The sequence below is a fragment of the Liolophura sinensis genome, chromosome 9 (genome assembly GCF_032854445.1).
Source record: "Liolophura sinensis isolate JHLJ2023 chromosome 9, CUHK_Ljap_v2, whole genome shotgun sequence".
Lineage (NCBI taxonomy): Eukaryota > Metazoa > Mollusca > Polyplacophora > Chitonida > Chitonidae > Liolophura > Liolophura sinensis.
The window spans coordinates 20104002-20128421 of NC_088303.1; the positions used below are offsets into that span (position 1 = coordinate 20104002).

Sequence of the window (24420 nt, forward strand, 5' to 3'; positions counted from 1 at the left end):
CTCATCAACGGGAAGATTACGTAATGGTGAATCGTGAGCTTTGAACTTTATTGCCGGTTAAAGAAGGTGATAACCAATCATGGACTTTAAAGCCAGCTTAAGTAATGTAATAATGAGTCATAGATGTTAAACTCTATTACAATTGTTGACTCTGAACGCCATTGCAGCATACACAATATTTTAAGCAATCATCGACTTTGATATAAGCAATCGTTAACTTCTAAAGCTGTTACAGTCTATAAACTGTCAGAAATGAGTCTTCTGTTGATGTAAGATAGAATCTCAATTCAATTACACCTACCAGAAGAATTTCTATGGCTCCGGTGACGTACATGGACGAGGCTACTGTGTTAGCTAAGTAGAATAGCAAGCCAACGGCTGCTCCAAACTCCGGCCCAAGGGCCCGTGAGATCATGAAGTAAGAGCCTCCTGCAGGTACCAGGCCATTCGTGGCGATGGCACTCATGGAAATGGAAGTCAGGATGTCTGTTGGTGGAAATCCATTGGTTGACGGTGTGATTAATTGTTCATTCATTGACTGACTGTCAGACAGATAATATATTTGAAGGGTAGGCATTTTAGTAAAGCGATTGAGGACAGGATGTTGAAGTTAAGTTAAACAACTATATCCTAGAATTATTGGCAGTCGAGTTGAGCATACCGACAGCAGAGGTTATGAGATGAACAGCTGTCGCAGCTGCTGCTGTCATGCTGCACATTATCACCAGACTGAAAAACGTATCAACAAAAAATATTTATAAAACTCGACATTATAAAATCGTGAAGCCGTGTAGAAATGCATTTGGTCGTTCTAACGTATTTTGTCATCGGACAACATTTGCTGAGAAGTAAGTTTTGGACATGTGTAGAATACGCCGTTATGTGATTTGTGGTCTGGTGACATTTGCTGACATTTTGTTGTTATGCGATATTTGCTGACATTTTGTCGTTTGGTGAAATTTGCTGATATTTTGTCGTCCGGGAGATATTTGCTGCGAAGAAAGCCATATAAGGCATCCATTATAAACCGATTATAAACGATGTTTTGCCAGTTCTCAGCAGTTTTTATCACCCCAACACTAAATGTCGTCAGATAATTTTCACCCCTGAAAATTTATGTAATTGAAACATATAAAGGTAAAATATATTGTACTTTAAAACAAATTCAAATTCTTTTCATCTTGGGGTAAGGCTTCATCTGATATGTGTATGCTCACACTTATTATATACATATATATTCACGTTAAAATCTTAGACCTGATTTCACCATGGTGTTGTAGGATTCTTATTTTTGTACACCTTACATTTTGACAGTGGCGTAAAAAAGTACGAAGATGAGTGGAGCGCGTCTTCTGTGCGTTCAAAAGGGTATAAGTGTTATGAAATGTTATGAAACATGAGAGTCGTCTGTAAGTTTTTGTTAAATTTGTTCGTATAGATCGACAAAGGCAATTTTAGTGCTCATACATTGAATATGAAATTCTGCAATTTGCCATATCGTGGAATGTAACTTAGCATTCAAGTAGAGTGAGAACCATGCACCCTGTAATGCCGTCAAACGACAGCCTTTTTGAAGATGTTTTTCCTCCGGAGGGTTAATTTCCAGTGCACGCGGTACCCCTCATACCTTGTTCCCCATATGCCTTTAGAGCCATACACACAGTGCATATTTCGGCTGTATATCTGTGTTGAAAGGAAAATAATTAGCCCGTATGAAGTATGGAAGCCATTAGGTAACTAAATTTTTGTCCCAAAACCTCCACACTTCATTTGCTTATTACGCCCGTGTTTGAGCCTTTAGCCGAAAATACTTATTATTAACCAGTCTCAGACTGCATGTATATATACCACGACTAGCTGGTTGATAATCTTACCGTGCTACAGCAGAGGAAGACAATGACGAAGCCCTCGAGGATACCAGCCGTGCCCACGAGCCAGCTAAGCCGTAAGAACATGATCACACCGAAGATGTTCTGTAACGACGGTAGGAATACCCCCAGCATTGTGCCCAGGCGAGCCCGCTTTACCTATTAAGAATTCAAACGGTGAAAACGGTTTAATTCAATATTTATTTATTTATTTATTCAGTTGATCGGTGTTTTCCGTCGCACTCAAGAATATTTTACTTATACGGCGGCGGCTAGCAATATGGTGCGTGGGAGGAAACCGGAGGGAAACCAACAATCATCCGCAAGTTGCTGCAAGACCTTCTTCTTCTATAATCCCTGACAGCGTGTCGGCCCCGAATTCTTTATGACGTCTTTCGTGTTATCTGAGACCAGAGGAACATGAATTCGAACCTGTGACCTCATGGGTGTTACATGTGCTCAGCAGGCAGAGATCCTAATCAGATGACGAAACATATTCCTGATTTCAAATAAACATTTAATATACATGTACGCTTTGGACTATACGCTAATAGCCCACTGTTACTCATCATATACTGGTTTGTTTGCTTGTCTAGAGTTTTACCTTTACTTGCTTCATATCACCAATAAAGCAGATGACTGTTTCGAGCAAAACGAGTCACACGTCGGATAAAATAAAAGCACATGGCCATTGATGCCAATGCTACGGCATTACAGACTTGGACAAAAGCCAATTATTCAGCACAACTCTGATTTTATGCGGGCTTTTATCTAGGTTTTCGACTTGAAACTATGTTTAAGCCCATTTAAAGTCTCGGGTGTCACAAAGACTCGCATAAAATGCACGAACTTGCTGAAATGTGTGTGACTGTCGAGGGCTATAATGCTTCAATCCAGCCATATGGACCTGTTTGTCCTACAGCGAAGAAATCTCGGCCACGCGCACTGAAAATAACTATCTCGCTTAGGGCAGTACCGTACACTGACAGTAACCAATATATACCTGACCTCTCCACTATGGCTGAGCGCCAAACGTGGAAGTACGGAGATAGCCGATTTGGCCCGAATCGAGATTGAATCCATTTCTCACGAGCATACATACCGGGTAGTGCAACAACAGCTAAAGACAATAAAAATTGTGGTGCCTATTCATATCATAACGTTGTCAATTTGGTTCATGTTTAGCGGAGATGTAATGATTTACAGCCTGATTTATAAGGAACATACGAGCAACCTGTGTATGGTCGTGGGTTTCCCCGGGCTATGTCCGGTTTCCTAATGCGGGTCGACGTCGCATACGTGAGATATTCTTGAGTACGACGTAAAACACCAATCAAATAAATAAAGAAATAAGGAATATACGGAACCGTGGAAGGGACATGCGAAAAAAATTAACACAAGAAAGAGGCAATTTAATAAATAGTTATAATTACAGGGAAAAAATTTCTTCTTCAAACCAAATTCCAAAAATCAACTGTTTTGCTCATCAGTGTCACAGTAAATATGAAACAAACTGTCTTTTCCACGGTTTCGTAGGAATACAAACCACGGCAAAATCTATATATACATGTATGTACCTGGGGTTGCTTGGACGGCGTGTTACTTTCATTTTCGCTCTGGGCAGCCTTCGGTTGTAAACCTCCACCGTAACTGGCAAACTTGTGCAGAATGTCCGATAAGTGGCCATGAACTGAGATGTCTTCCTGAAAATTAAAAAGTGACATCATTTCATTTATAAATTTAGCATACTGCCATGATGACGTAAACATACACGTTAGCTTTACTTATATGTAGGGAAATCTGAAGATGATTACATACATGTGTGTAGAAAAGACTTAGGTACTGTACCCTATAAAGTACACCATTTATCCGTAAAAAATTCAAAAAAATATAAGATATGTGACGACTTTCATAACCATCTGTATACATCCATACGGTATACCTCGTAAAGCGCATCTTCAACATGAGTGTCATCAAGGGCGTCTGAAATTACAACAGAATGTACTTTGATTAAGTGAAATGAGACTTGAGTAATTCAGGTTAAACAAAGGGTGTAACAGTATTTGAATGAACATTCTATATATGTGTCACATTATTTTAAGGTCGTTTGATTTGTCGTGCCCATTTGTCGTATCCACTCATCGATTCAATAAAAAAAAATGGCCAAATTATTTGGTACGATGTTTATACATGTCTACTAATATGCAATGAGAACTCGCGTTTCAGTATTATTGTACTTACTTGCATAATGCAAGACTAAATTGAGTAACTGGGTCATTTTGTCCACGTCATCAGTGTTATCATAAGACGTGTCCAAATTTCAAATTTCAGAAAGTACCAAAATGTAAGCATCTTAAAGAGAACTTAAATTTTTACCAAGGCCAGAAATGTCTTTGTGGAATCGTTCCCATGTCGAAGACTAGAAAATGTTTGTCTTTTGTCCTATTAAATTGAATAAATTGTTTATGGTGAATTGCTGGTATAGTGTTGAATTTACATTCCTTTCCTAGCTTGTGTATTTTTTCATCTGTCAATATATATAACAGCTGCTCTTACTGTACATTTGTCTCGTACCGGCAATTGATTGCACAATGCATGCATGGGCAACTTTTCCCGCCTGATGTAATTCGAGCCTAAAATGAGTGGTATTATTTATCCCTACTTTAGCGATGACGTGTTGTGCGCAAACTTGATACGTAATACCCATTACCAGAGTCGACATTGGGCGGAAAATGCTCTCCGATCATAGAATCCGAATGTTGTTTTGAATGACTGTCGAGGTGTTTACGTCGATATGGATATGAAAACATTCAATACAATCGCGCTAACATGCTAACAACAGCGGTCATACTAAGCACTGATTATGATTTCTCTTTACATGTATATAATTAAAACAGTCACAGTCTGACCCATTGTGTTAGGAAACAGTGTTATATGGCAGAGTCAACCACATAAAATCCATTTCACTCACTCACTCGGTACGACACACACACTGTGTGTAATTTACCTTTCTGATGCTGATTCCGTTCCTCTGCATGTTGCCTCTCCAGGAGTAATGCGACCGACGGGGATGGCTTGCTGTCCGGGTCAGCGGCCGCCGGAGTAACAACAAACCGCGCGCTCATGTCGATGGGTTCAGTGTTTTCTACACGCGAGTTAACAGAGCTACCAGAACAACACCTGGCTGACGTGTCTGAGAACGCTCTAGCAAACGCTGGATAATGAAGCGGCACGCCTTAATCCGTTGGGGACTCCGTGGATGTGCGTATCTCCAGCAGTACAATTGCCTGTGGTCGAGAATGTATACTGTATATGAGTGGGGGAAAAGTGAGGTGCTAAATGCTATCATTACACTCTATTTCCCCACCCCCTTCATCTGCCACAAGCCAAATGCCCGTACGTGCCGGTCACGTTTGTGCTGCACGCGAAGTTGGCAGTCATCCTGATTGGACCACAAGTCTTGGCGTGTGAGAGATACTGTAGAGAATATCACAAACGTATACCGATAAGCCCTCTAAACTTGAGCTGGGTATCCATGAACGTGTGACTTATTCTAATCAAAATAGTAATCAATGACCTGTGGAAGAATACCCTTAATTAGCGGCTGCCGGTTTGTACAATGTATTTGTGGAGTTAAAAAGATACATGCATGAATATATTCCAAGGTGATTATATTCGAGACGAAGTGGATCGGTGTTGTATGCTAGCAGACCATATCATTTGGTCTGCGTAACAGTGTAATATGCCCAATAGTTTAATTCCCACTCATCTCACGGCCAGCTCAACTGAGTGGGATGACCTTACATTGTTACCTGTCTTTAAAATTGCGGGTATTGATTGACCCCGTGTAACGTGTAGGCTAACTATATAATATCTTGCTGAGTGCACATGGGCAATGGGTAATTATCAGGGTATAACCCTCCTTTTGTATAAAATAGGAATGTATACGGGAACGACCTGGGGGGTTGTGAGAATATTATGTACTGCAGTATAGGCTACATTTGACAACTGAACAATTAAACGCATACGCGATGTGGACATAATGTTATTATTTTTTTTCTGCGTTAATTTTCGTTTTAAGAATCAAGAATTTTAGCTCAAGGATATTTCGTATATGAGGTATGGAAACAGTATAGTCACACATTCTCAGGTAATCGACGACTATGATGGCTGCAAAACAGACACAAAATATATCGAAACACCGCCTTCGATTCCAGATGAGATCAGATTGAAATATTTTCCAAGAATGAAGTTGGAACCATAATGCATTGCAACCCAACAGGTGTGATTTGGTACATTAAGTCTGCTATTGAGTGAAAACTTGGACAGATCATCTGAAATCCGCCATTTTTTAGGCACTGGTAATCAGTGGCAAAGTATTTAACGTCTGTTTAAACGCAAGGATTTCAACTTCCAGCCATTCTGCGCGACAAGCCACTTACCCGAGGCCACCATGCAGACTTTCTGTCTTGGACTGTCCTTCAACAATAAAATGGTCTTCCGCAGCGAGATAGCATACTGGTACTTCCTCCAGAAGAAATACACACATTAAACACATGAAATAATTCAAGACCTTTAACAGCGATTACGAATTTGAATCTCGTAATTTCTGTGAGGTAACAAAGAAAACTATTAAATTAAACCCACAAAAGTTTGTTGGGAACTAATAATGGCCTTAAACTATGAAATTCACACTGACGGTCTTACTAACCTTTTTACACTAAAGACCACTTACAAATATGCTAACCTATATACACTAAAGACCACTGACAATTATGTGAATCTCAGTACACTAAAAGCCACTCATACATGTTAACTTTTGTACACTAAAGACCACTTACAATCATAGTATAACCTCTTTATAAAAAGACCGCTGTACAGAGGTTAGCATGACTGTCATCGGGCTGTAGGTTACACAGGTTAGCATGACTGTCAGTGGACTGTTGTGTACAGAGGTTAGCATGACTATCAACGGGCTGTAGTGTACAGAGGGTAGCACGACTGTCAGCGGACTGTAGTTTACAGAGGTTAGCATGACTGCCAGCGGGCTGTAGTGTTCAGAGGTTAGCATAACTGTCAGCGGACTGTAGTTTACTGAGGTTAGCATGACTGTCAGCGGGCTGTAGTGTACAGAGGTTAGCATGACTGCCAGCGGGCTGTAGTGTACAGAGGTTAGCATGATTGTCAGAAGGCTGTAGTACACGACCCTCCATAGGTTGCTGACAGATCTTCCCACATACGGCCGGAGAGAAAAGAATATGTTATATTTCACAAAACAATATGCCGCAATAACAGAGTACATTCTATCATCAGTTAAACAACAAACTTTCTGTGAAAATAAACAGATTAGTCATACAAGTCTATATAGACTAAATACCACACTCTTTTTCACTCTAAAGAACTATTCACCGTGATACTAACCTATATCCACCAAATAGCATACCACAGTTTGTGCTTGCACTAAAGACGTCATTCCATGCAATCTCAGTACACTAATACTAGTGACAGTCATGACAACCTCCCTTGTGCATAAAAGACTAGCCAACTTCTAAACACTAAATACCATTAACAGTCATGTTATTCATTATACACTTCAGACCACTGACAACACCAACCACCAAAGAACTATGAAAGCAAACACTGTAAAATTAGGCTACGTACCACGTAAAGAGAAGATGACAGCCATGCTAACCTCTACACACTAAAAAAAAAAAACACTGCAGGAGTCAGGATGGGAACACAACATACATAAGTGTGGCGAATACTGTACATTTAATTATATACATAACGCAGATAAATGATGATGTCATGAGACAGGGAGGCCATCGAATTATGAAATTTTAAATCATAATTGAGATGAAAGGGTAGAAACGCCAGGGAGAAAAATGCGAATGTAATTTAGCTGCAGTGCACGTCAAACTTTTTTTTCTCTGTTTTTTAAATAAAATCGCTTATGCGGTAATAACGTTAGAAGCAGTACACAGAAGGGACCAGGAGAAGACAATTTGTTCAAAATTATGTTTTCTGAGTTCAATGATTTTAACTCGGTTACAGGATAACAAACTATTTTCTGTTTTATTGAGTTCAGTGGTTTTATTTAACTCGGTTACAGGATAAGAAATATGAACGTTACAAATACATGGAAATAATAAAGGTAAAGCAGGTAAGTGTTGATTGACTTAATGATGTTTATCATAGTAGTCAAAAATATTTTAGTCTGACAACGGTAATGACACCGGAGCGTAATATGCATGCCGCACTGGTATAAGCCGTGAACTCCATGTAACGCCACGCGGTCGCTTGTTTCCACGTGCCCCGAGAAGGTATGGTTACATTGGAATTTCCAATATAACCTGAGGGAGGATAAGAATATCCGAACGACTGGAAGACAAGGGGCCACTATGCACCTGTCTCTTGCAGGAAAATATTACAGACAAATATTTGTGGACTGATGAAACACCACACAGACAAGTGGGTCGAATACTGTATATTTAATTAAATCCATAACGCAGATAAGGGATATATGTAATACATTTAAAAGCACAGCGACAATAGGAAATATAAAAGATAAAGCGCCCACTTGGACAAAAATTAACGCAAATAACAGGCATACAGTCAAAAAATTAATCTGTTAATTTTATCAGTCTGTCTTGAGTGATGCTAGAATGTATTCTGCTATTTCAGCAGATTGTTCTGCTAAATATAACACGCTTATTCTATTAAATAAACATACGGTCCTATCTGAGTAACAGGATATTATCTTGAATATGACAGAACATTATGCTACAATTAATGAATACATTCTAGCATCACTCAGACAAAAGACTTTTTGTCAAAATTAATATATTAATTTCTTGAGTGTACCGTCTCTTTACACTTAAAGCAAGAGAGAAACGTGTAATAAAAACATTACGCATAAAAGAGGTATGAGCCTACCGTGTAGACAAAAAAAAAACATAACGCGTGTAAGAAATACAACATACACTTAAAATCATAACACAGGTCAGAAATATGTGCAAACAAAACTCAGAAACCACATATGCCGTACACTCAATAAAACTCCATGCATGACTAATCGACCGTTTTTGGCCACATGCCCCGTGAAGATATAAATGCATGTGAATTCAGAAAATACTCTGTCCGAAGATAAGAGAGCCTGAACGAAAACAGGAAGACAAGGAGCAGGGCGTACCTCTTCTAGAAAATATTGTACAGAAGTACTGTGGTCTAATGTATCAAGAAACAATGATAATAAATATCAACAGATATCACGATTAAAGTACTGTGTAGTTCAGAATTTAATCCACACGTATAACATATATCAGGTCGTCACAGATATAGAGTACAATAAAAAATCATGTAACGTTAAAAAGAAAACATAAAACATAAAGTTGATCAGAGATATAGGGACATTCAGACATAAAGCTTATATATGATGACTATACTACACACTTCGATAAACATGCGTATTGCAAAAGAGAGATATACCGCACACTTAGACATAAAGTATATGATAACTATAATACACACTCCGATATGTATATTGCAGAAGAGAGATATACCGCACATTCAGACACAAAGCATATGATAACTATAATACACACTTTGATAAACATGCATATTGCAGATTTTTAATTTATTTGATTTTATTGGTGTTTTACGCCGTACTCAAGAATATTTCACTTATACGACGGCGGCCAGCATTATGGTGGGTGGAAGCCGGGCACAGCCCGGGGGAAACCCACGACCATCCGCAGGTTGCTGCAAGACCTTCCCACTTACGGCAGGAGAGGAAGCCAGCATAAGCTGGACTTGAACTCACAGCGACCGCATGGGTGAGAGGCTCCTGGGTCATTACGACTGAGCCACGGAGGCCCCGCATATTGCAGAAGAGAGATATTCCGCACACTTAGGCATAAAGCATACGATAACTACATTGCACAATTCGATAAACATGCATATCGCTGAAGAGAGATATACCGCACATTTAGACATAAATCACATATCAGATATATATATAGTGCACACTTCCATAAACATGCATTTCACAGAAGAGAAATATACCGCACTCTCAGAAGAAACATAACGCATATATCACAGACGCAAACGAGATATATATACCGTCAAAAAAAAGCAAATAAGAGAAATACAACACAATGGTATAAAACACAGACTATTAATTCAGACGTACACATGACGCAGATAGGAGATACATATGTACATGTATGAAGAATTAACACAGATAAGAGGTATACTGAATGGTTAAATATAATACACGCGCTATGTATATATAAAAACATAACACATAAACGCTATAAGCCCAACGTACGTCGAGAAACATAACGTATGTTTAAAAAAAAAGACAATGTACATTTAAAACCACGATGCATAAGAAATATTTTTATAAAACATAACCCAGAAAATACATACATCGAACACTTTAAAAACACAACATATTTAACAGATATAGGCCAGTTATAACACAGTACATATGAAAAGCATAAAACACAGGTGGGAAATATATTACACGTGTAAACCAAATAAATCTGTGATAATAACGCACCGGTACACACTTCAAAAACACACAGCAGATAAAAAAAATACCGAAGTTAAAAACATAAAGCTCATAAACAATAAATTCTTACAAAAAGAAATCACTCACAGGCGTTGCAAATATTTCCTGCCTAGTGAAAAAGTCCAGAACAGAATTCTTTTCTACACGCTACAATTGTGAAGCGTATGATTAGATACGAGCATTGGGACATTTTCAAACACTGATGGTTGCGTCTGTATCTGAATGCTTTCATCGCTCAAAGAATTATTTCAGGATGGAAGGGAGGGGGTATTTATGCCTGCATGCATGGTCAACCGAACACGAAAGTGACAGTTTTCGGGGGAAGAATCTGACTTTCTGACAAAAAATTGCATATCTAGTTCAGAGCATTCATCTCCGCGTTTTTGAAACATTTAAGTTTGATGAAATAATTTTTGGATAAAACATTTTTTACTTTGCTCACCTGTGATATTCATTTACTATTACTTAATCTTTGTGCGCTGTGTTTGTTAGCAGCCAGTTTTGTGGGTGAAGAAAACGGGAGTGCCTGCATGCAAGGCAAACCTCTGATCTTTGCCGATTTACTGACAAACTTTTTCACGTGTGACGTACAGATTTACACACCTTGTATTGGCAGGTGACAAGTGATCTTCCAAGACAAGCATCATTGACTGCTTATATTGTTACCAATGTCACAAAGTGTTGAAATATTTTATCGTTAACGAACTTTCCCGTTCAATAAATAATAAAACAGCGCTTTGTTGTCATGTTAAAATGCTTGCAATCTATGGAGTTACATTTGCTTGAATTCAGTTTCATACAAAATACAATACGATTTGCTATAATCGGCATACGTATATTGATACGGAAGATTTACGAACGTAAGATGTAAACTTAAGATCATTCGCCTACACAATGTAATGGACAGATTAATACATATGCCTTGGAGCTTTCCAAAGATAACAGATTTCCATGACAACTGATTACTACTGATAACATCACGTACCTTCTTGTCTATAGGCTAAATCTAACTGTTAGAAGCTATATAAGTGTACTCAACAGAGATCTAAAGAAACCAAAGAAGATACATGAATGTTAACCGAATCAAAAGACATGTTGGATCCAAGGTAGATTTCATTTGGCCTTCGTTTAAAGAAAGCTTTTATCACATATAAGATGTCAAACTTAATTGGGACTTTGTATAATTAGGCCTACGGGGGTCTGAATCGTGATCTGAAGACGTGCAACCAAGCTCCGTCACCTGCAGGGCTTCCATGCCCAAGCGTTAAATTTACGTAGACCTATCTTACTTATATGTCGACGTATATCATACTTTCGTACAGTACTTAAAATGGCTCTTGTAAATGTCTTTAAATTAAATTAATCGTTATTTTTAAGAGAAAGTCGGATGTATGCGTGATGCTAGAATCTATTATGTTATTATATCACAATATTCTGTCAAATTCAACATAATATTCCGTTAGTCTAATAGAATCGATTTGCTGAATTAATAGAATATGTGTGTTATTTTTAACAGGATACTCTGCTGCAATAGCAGAATACATATTCTCTCATCACTCAGCCAACAGACTTTCTGGTAAATTTAACAGATTATTTTTTTTGAGTGTGTTGACAATAAGCAGTCGAAGATGCTCGTGTCGCCGTTTGCGTCTCGAGTAGCCTAACTTTCTTTTAAGACCACTCAACTGTCTTCCGCCAATGTGTGCATCTCTGTATATGTGACATGACGTGGGAAATTTCTTCATGTGGTATGATGATGTCATACATAGGTATCACTGTATCACTGTCATGGTATAGTGTGTAGTAGTATAGGTCTATACTTGCACACCGACACCGACACACACACACACACATATATATATATGTCTCTCTTACTGACAAATTATCCCTTGTCACCAAACCCTTCACTCATAGATCTTCATGTTTTAAATTAATTATGCCAGACACCTAGCTGCAACGCCTTTAACAGAATATTTCTTAAAAAATAAATAAACAGGCCTGTAGTTTGTTTCATGTTAACCAGGCCTATATACATATGCAACTGCACAATTTACTAGCTTAAGTTCATGAGACAATGTTACAAAAAATGAAATGCCAGCTCACTTTCTAGAATATTTATTGATCAACAAGGCGTGCCTCATGTATATAGGCCAACATTTTCACCGGCCAACAGAAAACCAATAAACAAAATTAAAACAAAAAACAAAAAAAAAAAGAAACAAAAAAACAAAACAAACAAAAAAAAAAAAACAATGACATCAACATATGCTTTGTGCCTAATTTGTTTTGCACAGATCTTCAGAAGGTCAGAAAAGAGTATCTATCAGAATGATTTTTTTGCTTCTTTTGTTTTTTGTGGTTTTTTTTGGGCCACCAACTGCAACTAAACAAAACAATAACATTCTCCAACACTTGGTGTTTTGAGTTCCCTGAGCGTGGAGATCATCGTATTGATCAAGTAACGGTACTTACAAAGATAATCTCACAAAAATGTGGTACGTGGTAATTATTCAGCATGTCAGTGATTATGCTTACGTTTGCAACTGGTGTTTCTCAACAACGGTCTGCGTTGTTATTTGATATCGTAAGACAACCTTGCTACACCACAAAGTTTGTGACTTTCAGGTGTCGAAGTATGGACATCCGATGATCTACTACATACAGATTTTCTGCCACAGAAATAAACTTAATTCGGAGATCTGAATTTATGCATGCATTCAACCACTATCCACTTTCTAGTGTATTCAGCTAAACTGTCACTCACTCTTGCCGCGACCGAGTGAGGTTACGTGCCCTAATCCAGTTCCCATCGGTTTGGCTGTGGCTTTAAGTCAGAAGGATTGTCAGGAACGGGCCTTAAGCGGGTTCCTCGTTCATGGAAGTTCCGTATGGGGGCGCTCTCGCATATACACGATGTTGTGGGAATAACATAGCGGTGGATAGCCTTGGTGTACATGTAAGTTCGGCGAATTCAGCGTATTTGCTGTGGAAAAAGAATAGATATACCCCTGCGATGTGTAATTATTTGTGTTCTTCAAAGTCTTTGTGACAAGAGGCATACATGGCAATTGTATATTAAGATTATACGAAACATTTGCCATTTGTAACCGGCTATGCAATTCCCCCAACTTCCGGCATTTTTCCGAGCGCGACCAGGCGAAACCAGCATAAATTGTATTGGGAACTCGCTTGTGTTGTGGTCAAGTGGGTAGGCCTAGATGGCGGAGGTCAGAGGAATTCTCCACACATGGAATTGACTGCTGTCAGTGAATTACCGTAACATAATCTTGAGGATAGTGTTTGTAAATTGTAAGAATTCTCAATGTTGGGCACTGGGGCACTTGTCAGCCCGTAGGAAATCAGATCTCTTAACACACACTACATGAATATGGCGTATAGTATGTGTTGAGAGACCAAATTGGACTATGGTTAGTTAAGAACTCCTGTCATATATTTGTTGCGTGATACTGCCATGTGTGATTGATTTAATAGAAGTCTGGAATATGTAGGCCTATATGCACAACTGTTTTTTTTTTTGTCAGTTTGAAATATGTGGAAAGTTATGAACATAGAAAAGCTATGTGGACTTGTTGAAATTTAAACCAAAGCGACCTGTAGCTATATAAGGGTGACAAGTTTCAGTCATGCCACACAGCTCGCAAGACTAATATATATATATATCAGAAATTGACAGTTTATTCACGAAAAACTAAACTTTAATTCATGGTATGAGTTTGATGTAGACCTACAGAACTGCAAAGATTATTTATCGCAGAATTTCTGGACCTTATCATAGTAAAGATAATTTGCCACATTGAACCCCTTTTTTTTCTTACATGTTTCTTTTCAGATTAATGAGAAATAACAGCAGATATCAAGTATACATTGCATCCAATTCTAGGAGAACAAAACTAAAATGGCAGCATCAAACAGCACCAAAGTGAAATGTAAATTTTGGGAGAAGTGTTATAGGAAGGATCCAGCACACAAGAAGGAATTCCTCCACCCGGGCGACTTATCAGCTGGTGAGGATGAGGGTATCAGGGGAGATAACTCTACCACTGGTGCTTATGTCACATCATTCTCTCACCAGAAAGATTTTGATTCAGATGAGATGAAGCTCAGCAATATTAACCTTTGTTTATCCCCTTTCAGTACTTATAAAGTTAATGAACTTGTAATATTTACCTGTTTTAGTCCTTCACATTTTATTTCAAGTTATTTAAAAAAAGTTGGGAACATAACTAACTCCCCTTCTTTTGACATTATTTTTAATGTTTAGTGGTAATGAAATGCTCATGACCATATAAATAGAAACTTCATGATTTCATGGACTAAGACTTGGAACTTGGCTGTCTTTTTACTTCTGAGTTAGGCCCTCAGCATATAAGGAGATACAGCCAGTACTTGTCAATGTCAGTAATTAACAATTAACTAAATAAATAACAAAATGTTAATCTACTTTATTGACAGGTACCAGTAAGCTGTCTGGCATAACCTTGAAGGGAAAGACGGTCGTGTTTACAGGAATATTATCCCAGGGTACACGGAAACAAGCCACAGTCCGAGCAAAGGGGTTTGGACTGGTAGTCAAACCCACTGTTACTAAGACAACAGATATTGTTGTTGCCGGTGAGATGCCAGGAAAAAAGCTGGACTTGGCTGATGACAATGGTAAGAGCCAAGGTTTCATGTTAATTACATGAATTACAAGACATCACAAGGATATGTATGTATGTATGTATGCGTGTGTGTGTGTGTGTGTCTGTGTGTGTGTCTGTGTGGTTTAATGTCGTACTTAACAGTTTTTCAGTGATATAACGATGAGGAGTTACTAGGTGTGTGTACATATGTGTCTTCTTGTGGCAGGGTGAGTCCATGCCGCCAAAGTGTTGCTGCTGCGACATTATACTGACAGCGGGTCAACCAGCCATGATTCCTTGTTCTAACCTGTCAGTGGTGAGTGCCATTTGAGGCAGCTGCAAGACATCACAAGGAACATTGCTGGCAAATTTGTAGGGAGTGACTGCCCATTATAATCAAGTGAGGTTGTGTATTCTAATCCAATCCATGCTTTTGATCTTAGCACAACTCTCTCAGGATACATGTTATTATGGTCGGTCAGCAGGGAATTCTTTTCTTTTTTTCAAGAGATGAATATTGTTAGAAGGATTTAAACAAAATTCTATCAAAATCTTGAGGTAGAACTGTAGTTTGGAGGGTTAAGCCCAGCAAACATATTTTTAGCAGGCCCTGGTTTCCTCTAGGCCCTGCCCAGTTTGTTCCACCAATACACGAGACCCTAGGAGGAATATGTTGTCAAGACTCTTTCAAACGAATAAATAGATAAAAACAAAAAATGAAGATGTGGAGCTCACCTTCTTTAGGTTTGCAGTATTGTGCACATGAATAAGTGAACAGTTAATTCTCTTCACTGCAATGTTCTTCTGCAGACTCCATGGACACATTTGCCAAAGTGCACTGCACAAGGTGACTTTTGTGTACATGTCTGAGGCTCTGGGGTTCTTGTTGTTTTGATTAATTTATTTATTTGATTAATGTTTTACGCCATACTTAAGAATATTTATCTTATGCGATGGTGACTAGCATTATGGTGGGAAGAAACCAGGCAGAGCCGGTGGGAAACCTTGGACCATCCGCAGGTTGCTGGAAGATCTTCCTACATTCATCTAGCTGTTTTGGCAAAAATTGTTGCCCATGTGGAAAGAATTGTTTGCATGGGAAATGGCACTACTGAGACCTCCAGTGATGGATGAAAAATGGTATTGAAAGCTGAAAGTATGATTTTGGTGAAAACAATATTAAGTCTGTCTTTTGACTTTTGGACACTTTGTGACACAGTGACCCTGTCTAAACACTTGGTCTGTTACCTGTACAGGTGTGGCTGTTCTAACAGAGGAGGAATGGGAGCAACTCTTACTTCAGTCTGCATCTGGCCCTGGTAAAACAGGTAAACAGGGACATCTCATTCCCTCCAGTACTCAGACTGAAGGCAAACCATCTCCAAGCAAAAAACAAAAGGTAACATGCATGTATCCTGAAAATGTAACTTTAATGGATGTCAAGGGTGGAGAAATCAAATATTGATTTATGATTACAGTGTTTTCTTTTATCTCCACCAGAACCATGAAAAGTGTTTTTACTGAACTCTTAACTATTATCATGCTGAAATGTACCTGAACATGTAATCATAATTTTCCAGTTACAATTGTCTATGGGTACCTCTGCAGGCAAGGTGGTTAGCATGCTATGGCGGAACAACGTCCTAAGAGCCTCTCACCAATGTAGTTTCTGTGAGTTCAGCTCTAGCTAATGCTGCTTTCCTCAGCGGCTGTATGTGGAATGGCAACCTGTGTACTCTTTCAAAAGACATGACTTTATGTACACCGGACTACATCTGTTTTCTTGTTCTTAGCTTTTGAAAGATAGATTATAGTTTCTCCCAGGTGATGTTAAAGAAAAGCTATCCTGTTGACTGTGTGCAGGTAGTTAGCCATGAGGTGAGTGAGTCTGAAGGCAGCATCACAGACGTGAACAGCTCTGATGACGAGAACGGGACGAGAAAAACCCCTCTGAGGCGACAGAGAACCCACAACCTCAGTGACAGTGAGGTTGGTTTAGGATGACATACATTGTATCAGCTGTAATAAAGACGAATAAAGAAATAAATTTATACCAACAAATGTAACATTCATTTATGAGTGCTAAACATTTTGGCATAAAATTTTATAGAAATTAAATTCATAGTGTAATGTACAAATTGTATGTATGGTATTGGCATGCAAAGGTGAATACCTCATATTCATACATGTGCATAGGGAACGTCTTGTTATTTATAGGATGAGTCACCCGGGCCGGCCATGAAATTTAAAAATGCCACACCCACATTGCCAAATGAGGGGAAGACCACACCCAGATCACCAAATAAGGGAAATGCCACGGCACCGTCATTAAACAAAGGCAAAGCTCCAAGGTGTAAATACTGGCCTAATTGTTACAGGAATGACCCAACCCACCTGAAGACATTCCACCACCCACCTGTCATTCAAGGTATGGGAAATTTACAAATTCTTAAGTCAGAAATAATGAATGTACTTTTTTGCTAATGGATGCATTATATTCACTGGCCAGCCAAGTTCGCAGGGAGTAATTGTCGAGTCCAGCCATTTCACGGGATCATAGCGTTCAACAAATTGAATTGCGTGAACGGAACTTATGAAATAGACTTGTCCTACATGTGTCTTCATTCCACTTGTCAAAATCAACAAGTCAGTTGGACAAATTGCATTGTGTGAATTCACCTTTACACATACATTGTATTTTTACAAAAATATAGATTGGCCGAGGTGGGTTACTGTTCCAGTGCGGTGCAATTACCCAGGAGCCTCTCACCAATGCACACTCTGCGAGTTCAAGTCTAGCTCATGCTGACTTTCTCTCTGGCCATACGTGGGAAGATCATCCAGCATCCAGTGTTTGTGTAAACTCGGAACCTACGTCCAACATTCCGGTTTCTTGATTGTCAAGCGGAAAACAAAATGTACTGTTCGCTACCTTCTGGGAAGAAGAGTTCTACCGGAAATGTATGAACTGCACTTCGGCGGTTTCCAAAGGCAATTCTCCTCCCAACACAAAAGACATCAGGACCATACTCTTTTCAATGGTGTTTGCTTGATATTTAAATTTTCTTCTCCTTTAAGATGCTGACCCAGGGGAGGGAACCAGTGCAGGTGGGGGTCAGGGTGATGCTGATTATGACGACGACGATGACGAACCTGCACATATCATGGATGTTGGGGAGACAGTGGACGTAGGAAACTACAGGATCAAGCGAGTCACTGACCATTACTACTGCACGTAAGATTCTTCTTACACGGCTGTATGTACATATGTATTATATGTGCGGGAGAAATATTTCCTGACAGAAAACTCAAATACAATGGAGTTTTATATGGATGCATTTGGGGTGAGGTAGTGTGTTTATGTTTGAAAGGCGTGGGAAGAGACATTTACAAAGCCAAAAATTGGCTAAATAAACTTTTGCAGCATTACATCACTGTCTCATATATGTTTCGTTGTTTCAAAGAAACCCTATGAAGAAAGTTGTGTGAAAAAATGTTAGTTCATATTAGAACATACTTTTTGGTGGCAGAAGAAAATTTGTATATATACTAATGTTTTTTATCCAGAATATAAAACATGTAGTTATATACATGTACGCAGAACACTGTCATCACGTACATGGTATAGATCTGTAACACACTGTACATGTAGTTATATGCATGTACACAGAACACTGTCATCACGTACATGGTATAGATCTGTAACACACTGTACATGTAGTTACATGCATGTACACAGAACACTGTCATCACGTACATGGTATAGATCTGTAACACACTGTACATGTAGGTATAGACATGTACACAGAACACAGTCATCACGTACATGGTATAGATCTGTAACACACTGTACATGTAGGTATAGACATGTACACAGAACACTGTCATCACGTACATGGTATAGATCTGTAACACACTGTACATGTAGGTATAGACATGTACACAGAACACTGTCATCACGTACATGGTATAGATCTGTAACACACTGTACATGTAGGTATAGACATGTACACAGAACACTGTCATCATGTACATGGTATAGATCTGTAACACACTGTACATGTAGGTATAGACATGTACACAGAACACTGTCATCATGTACATGGTATAGATCTGTAACACACTGTACATGTAGGTATAGACATGTACACAGAACACTGTCATCACGTACATGGTATAGATCTGTAACACACTGTACATGTAGGTATAGACATGTACACAGAACACTGTCATCACGTACATGGTATAGATCTGTAACACACTGTACATGTAGTTATAGACATGTACACAGAACACTGTCATCATGTACATGCACTTCGATGCTTGTAAAGCGACTTTTAATACTTTGAAACGTTCTGAGAAAACTATGGGGTGTAGAGTAACAGTTCGCAGAGTTTCATGAAGCTTGCATCTCTAGGTACAAAAAAAAATCATTTTAACCCCATTTTCCTGCATTTTGTGCATAAATTTCACAGAAAAAGTGCTGAAGATTTACAGTAGGTCACATTTCCTGAACACTATTGACTTGCAATGTTCTTACCTGACCAGGTGTATGGGATGGAAGACCCAGCCTGGCCCTGTCAACAAGCGTACATGTAAACACCTAAGACAGCACCTTGGGGAGAAGTTTGAGGCAAAGCGTTGTGGTAACACAGGTGTTACAAAGAGACAATCTCCTCAAGTATCCAAGTCACCCATTAAAACGCCTCAGTTATTGCTGGCCCAGAAGTTTGATGAGAAGTAAGGGTTGAGAAGTGTTTTGTGTTAGTACATGTGCCCTACTGTTAAGGTTTTTCTTGTAGCACATTAATTTAGAACACATTAATTTAGAACACATTAATTTAAAGTATAAATTATCATATTTATACTGTAATTGATAACATGTTCATTGTATACCACTATATGGCTGATTAGAATATTCCCAGGCAAAAAAAAAAAAAAAAGAAAAAAGAAAAACATTCAATCTTTAATTGGTAACACTGGTTCTGTTGCTGGTAAAAATTAGCTCCTTAATACTTGCATTTTGTTTTTGATATTTGTGTTAATAATGTAGATATATACATGTATCTATGCACATGACATGCAGATTATTTACGGTAGTATGCTTACACTGGGCCAAAGATTACCTGGATTAATATCCCCTAATGTTGTTATTGACAAAGTACCAAAATTGCCTGTAGTACAGTGTTAAAGATGACCATAGTTGAAATTGAGTCTCTCGCTAGAATATATGTGTTACTAGTAATCCAGGTAAAGAATAACTGTAAGAAGGTTCAGCCTGTTCTGTAGTGGGCTACAGTCCTATTCATTTTTATAGTACTCTGAGACTGGTAGCATAGTCCATAAAACCTACTATAGAATGCAAACATTTTAATGCATTTAATTCTCATTTAAAAAATCTGAAAAAAATAATTGAGAAAATTTTTGCACATGGTTTTCTATTTGTCGATCAAACCTGAGTTCATTTTTTAGGTACATGTAAGGTACATGTACTAATAATCAATAACATTATGTTTGTTATTAGATCTTGATTTTTCTGTGATCTTTATTAGGATAGACCCAGCAGGGTGGTGGATGAGTGAGAAATTGGATGGGGTGAGGGCATACTGGAATGGCAAGTAAGTCCACATGTACATGTCTGCATGTGAGATCACGTGCACTTGTACAGGATGAGTATATCGTCAGTGGTACTGTGTATGTATTATTTATGTAGCCACCCTGAAGATCTCATTATGTTACAAAATTGTGTGCATCTGTTTTTCATAACTTCAGCCGTAAGCAGAGTTGTCATGTGAGAATTGATCACAGACAGCACCATGCATGGGACATATTGCACATGTACTCAAAACTCAATTTACAAACACTTGCGATTGAAAGATCTTGATTCCTCAGAGAAAACTTTGGCCTTTAGTACCCGCTGGGGCCAATAAAACAAAGCCAGCTTAAACTTACATGTAAGTCAAAATTTGAAATATTATTTTAGAGCTTATTTTCAGGTCCTGTCAATTAGAATACTGACCTTCTCATCAATGTTATCTGAAGATCAAAATTTCAAATTCCATCACCAAAATCTAAACGTTATGGATTTTAGATTTTTAGTAAAGTGAGACCTGTCTTAGTGAAATCAGTCCCATGCCATAAATCATAGGCATAGTCTTAATCTCCATTTTGTAGAACGTTAAAATTACTTTAAACCAGAACTTTTTATCTTTGTGTTTCTGCATATTTTGATTTGATTGGTTATTAATCTCCATGGCCTCCTTTGCTCAGTTGGTTAGCGTGCTAATGCAGTGTAATGACCCAGGAGTTTCTCACCAATGCGTTCGCTGTGAGTTCAAGTCAAGCTCATGCAGGCTTCCTCTCCGGCCGTATTTGGGGAGGGCTGTCAGCAACCTGTGGATGGTCCTGGGTTTCCCCTGAGCTTTGCCCGGCTTCCTCCCACCATAATACTGGCCACCGTCGTAGAGGTGAAATATTTTTGAGTACGGCATAAAACACCAATCAGATCAAATAAATGTGTTTTTGTGTTATTAGGGGATTTTACTCCAGACTGGGCAACCCTTTCTATGCACCATCCTGGTTCACAAAGGTAAGATGGCCACCAAACTACATGTATGTGCAAAGCTGTATACCTTGAATGCTTGTCTCAAATGTTTGGTAAAAGCTAGGCCTTGTGATACAATTTCATATCCTTGTAGTTTTTGACAGTAAATTTATATTGTGATTTTGCCTGCCCATCTATCCATATAAATGTCTAATTAAGACTCAAACAAGTTAAACTGTGCAGAGTCAAAAACTTGCTACATACAGAAATGGTGGCTTTACCCTTTAAAGCTTTAATGTCACCTCGACAACAAATTCAAATTGAAGAGTTCCTGATCTGAGCTGATTGCTATTATCAGGGATCATACCTACAGATATGATTTATTGTTATTAGGGATTACCTGTAGACATGATTGCTTTTGTCAGATATTACCTGCAGACATATCGGGGGTTATCGGGGGTTACCGGCTGACATGATTTCTGCTGTCAGGAATTACCTGTAGACATGTTTGATGATATCAGGGATTAACTACAGGCATGATTGCTGTAACAGAGATTACGTGCAGACTTGGGTGTTCTTGTCAAGCATTGCATGTAGATATACTACTGTCCGGGATTACCTGCTGTCGTGGTTGCTCTTGTCAAGGGATTGTCTGTAGATATGATTTAAGTTGTCAGGGATTACCTGTAGATAAGATTTATCTTTTGAGGGATTGCCTTTAGATATGATTTATCTTGTGAGGGATAACCTGTAGATATGGTTTATCTTGTGAGGGACTGCCTGTAGATATGATTTATATTGTCAGGGACTGCCTGTAGATATGATTTATCTTGTCAGGGACTGCCTGTAGATATGATTTATATTGTCATGGATTGCCTGTAGATATGATTTATATTGTCATGGATTGCCTGTAGATATGATTTATATTGTCAAGGATTACCGGTACACATGATCACTGTTATCAGGGATTACCTGCAGACATGACATTGGATGGGGAGTTGTTTGGAGGAAGAGGAAAGTTCCAGTCGACTGTCAGCATTGTAAAGACTGCAGACTCTCCAGAGTGGAAGAAGTTGACGTATCAGGTACATGAATGGTGGTTTTCATTATTTATATTTTGTATAAATACATTTTGAAACATGTTGAAACCACGTGTGAACCCCTAGCCAATTAACAAGTATTTTTATTGTTTATATTGGTTATTGTTTTGTGGGTATGATTTGAAGTTATTGTGAATTTAAGTGATGAAAGTACTTCACAAACAGCAAGTTTGTCACATCAAATAAATGTATTCTCCAAGAATACTATATTCAGATTTTCTTATTTCAGGAGATAAATTATCATTCATTATATATAGTAGCTTTTAAAGAGCAATTTAAAGATTGAAGAACTATTTAATATTAATACAACTGTACATGTATATCTTTTTCCATTACTGCGTTAGGTTTTTGATGTTCCTTGCAGTGGATCCTTACCTTTTGAGAAGAGAATGGAAAAGGTGAAAAAGTATTTTGATGAGAACAGGTTTGTGGTAATTGTGAACACATTAAAACATGATTTATTGCATATACTAGTATAAACTGTTACTATCTGCTTATGTCAGATGTGGGAATTCACAGTGATAATTATTTTTAGTCGCATTCTGCTTTAAAATTCTTAACCACACAGAGTTTTTCTGTTGTATGTCATGTGACATTTATTTTAAACCAGTCTGTGAGTGTGTTCATTTGAAACTATTACTCAGAAAATTTAAACTATATCAGCAGAGTATATAGATTTTCATGAGGTTATCTCCCTTTATCACAGTGCTCCAAGTGTCATTGTTGTGACACAGACCAAGTGCAAGGGTGGAACCAATCTGCAGGGAGAGCTGGAGAGAATAATAGCTCTGGGTGGAGAGGGGGTCATGATTCGTCAGCCAGGGTCACAGTATGAACACAGGAGATCACACACACTGCTGAAGTACAAGAAGTTCTATGATGCCGAGGTTAGTCTAAGTTTGGTTAGTCAAAGCTTGGCGGTATTATTGCATTTGTAGCATGTAAAAGTTGAATAAGGTGGTACATAGCAGCTGGTTAACATCATGTTCTTCATCAGCCTTTCTTCATCACCATTAGATTTAGGTTCACTCAAAACTTTAAACTGGCAAACATTTGGTGCAAAGTACAGTATAAAGAGGATCGTCTGATATATTTAGTATGGTGTTACTGTAATCCGTAAAACTACTAAACTGCAGAACTACTGAACTGTACATACAGTGTGAGATTTCGAGTAAACGCTAAAGTAATACAAATAAGCTAGTCAACTGACACTGTGAATTGAGAGAGCATTAGGCAGGTTGCTCTGTCTACAACTATTTCTAGTAATCGGCTGCAAGGAAAACATAGTGAGTGAGTGAGTGTTCGTTTTATTTGTTTTTACCAAACCCCAAGTGAATGATTTATGGGCACGGTCCAGAATATAAGCTTTTCCATCAAGATTTGTCTAAACATACTTGTTTGAAAGCTAGAGTTGTATATATTTACTTGCAAGTAAGCTTTAAAGTCTTCTGTTGCAGGCACGTGTGATTGGCCATGAGACAGGTAAAGGGAGAAATGCGGGTAGATGTGGAGCATTACGCTGTGAAATGGCTTGTGGGAAGAAGTTTTCTTGTGGCTCAGGGTCAGTATCTGTTCTTGGTGTTTGCAGGATTTACGTTAAAATTATATTTCACATGTAGAGGTTATGTTGAAATTATCTTTCATATGTAGTTATGTTCAAATTATTTTTTGGACCTGCGCAATGACCCAA

At 38.4% G+C, this 24420-nt stretch overlaps 3 protein-coding genes across 5 annotated transcripts in view; 1 reads left to right on the top strand and 2 right to left on the bottom strand.

Annotated features, from left to right (window-relative positions):
• The window catches only part of LOC135475680 (solute carrier family 12 member 5-like), a 23739-nt gene extending 23162 nt beyond the window's left edge, over positions 1-577 (bottom strand). The window contains 1 exon segment of the mRNA XM_064755610.1: positions 302-577. Coding sequence (XP_064611680.1) covers positions 302-577 — 276 coding nt within the window.
• A 59-nt stretch (positions 578-636) lies between these two features.
• LOC135475681 (solute carrier family 12 member 5-like) lies at positions 637-6487 on the bottom strand. The gene is made up of 6 exons (XM_064755611.1): positions 6311-6487; positions 4876-5155; positions 3811-3851; positions 3446-3571; positions 1875-2027; positions 637-729 (listed from the first exon to the last, which is right to left on the bottom strand). The coding sequence occupies exons 2-6, from the start codon at positions 4991-4993 to the stop codon at positions 637-639; spliced, it is 531 nt and encodes a 176-aa protein (XP_064611681.1). The 5' UTR covers positions 4994-5155; positions 6311-6487.
• A 6404-nt stretch (positions 6488-12891) lies between these two features.
• The window catches only part of LOC135474904 (uncharacterized), a 29600-nt gene continuing 18071 nt past the window's right edge, over positions 12892-24420 (top strand). For 2 of the 3 annotated variants that reach the window (XM_064754577.1, XM_064754578.1), the window contains exons 1-14: positions 12892-12938; positions 14294-14468; positions 14917-15117; positions 16343-16485; positions 16950-17075; positions 17304-17514; positions 18165-18321; positions 19635-19826; positions 20639-20704; positions 21621-21675; positions 22596-22715; positions 23075-23154; positions 23437-23617; positions 24188-24291. In XM_064754577.1, coding sequence (XP_064610647.1) covers positions 14360-14468; positions 14917-15117; positions 16343-16485; positions 16950-17075; positions 17304-17514; positions 18165-18321; positions 19635-19826; positions 20639-20704; positions 21621-21675; positions 22596-22715; positions 23075-23154; positions 23437-23617; positions 24188-24291 — 1745 coding nt within the window. In that variant the 5' untranslated portion in view covers positions 12892-12938; positions 14294-14359. Of the gene's footprint in view, positions 12939-13366; positions 13400-14293; positions 14469-14916; positions 15118-16342; positions 16486-16949; positions 17076-17303; positions 17515-18164; positions 18322-19634; positions 19827-20638; positions 20705-21620; positions 21676-22595; positions 22716-23074; positions 23155-23436; positions 23618-24187; positions 24292-24420 lie in introns of those variants that run through there. The other variant, XM_064754576.1, reaches the window with a different exon arrangement.

Bases quoted from the DNA above. Each gene is read 5' to 3' on its own strand.
- LOC135475681 (XM_064755611.1), bottom strand. From the start codon at position 4,993: ATGAGCGCGCGGTTTGTTGTTACTCCGGCGGCCGCTGACCCGGACAGC. The intron at 3,852-4,875 runs GTAAATTACACA...TTGTAATTTCAG, and splicing joins ACGGAATCAGCATCAGAAAG to ACGCCCTTGATGACACTCAT. The intron at 3,572-3,810 runs GTATACCGTATG...TTTAATTTTCAG, and splicing joins TTGAAGATGCGCTTTACGAG to GAAGACATCTCAGTTCATGG.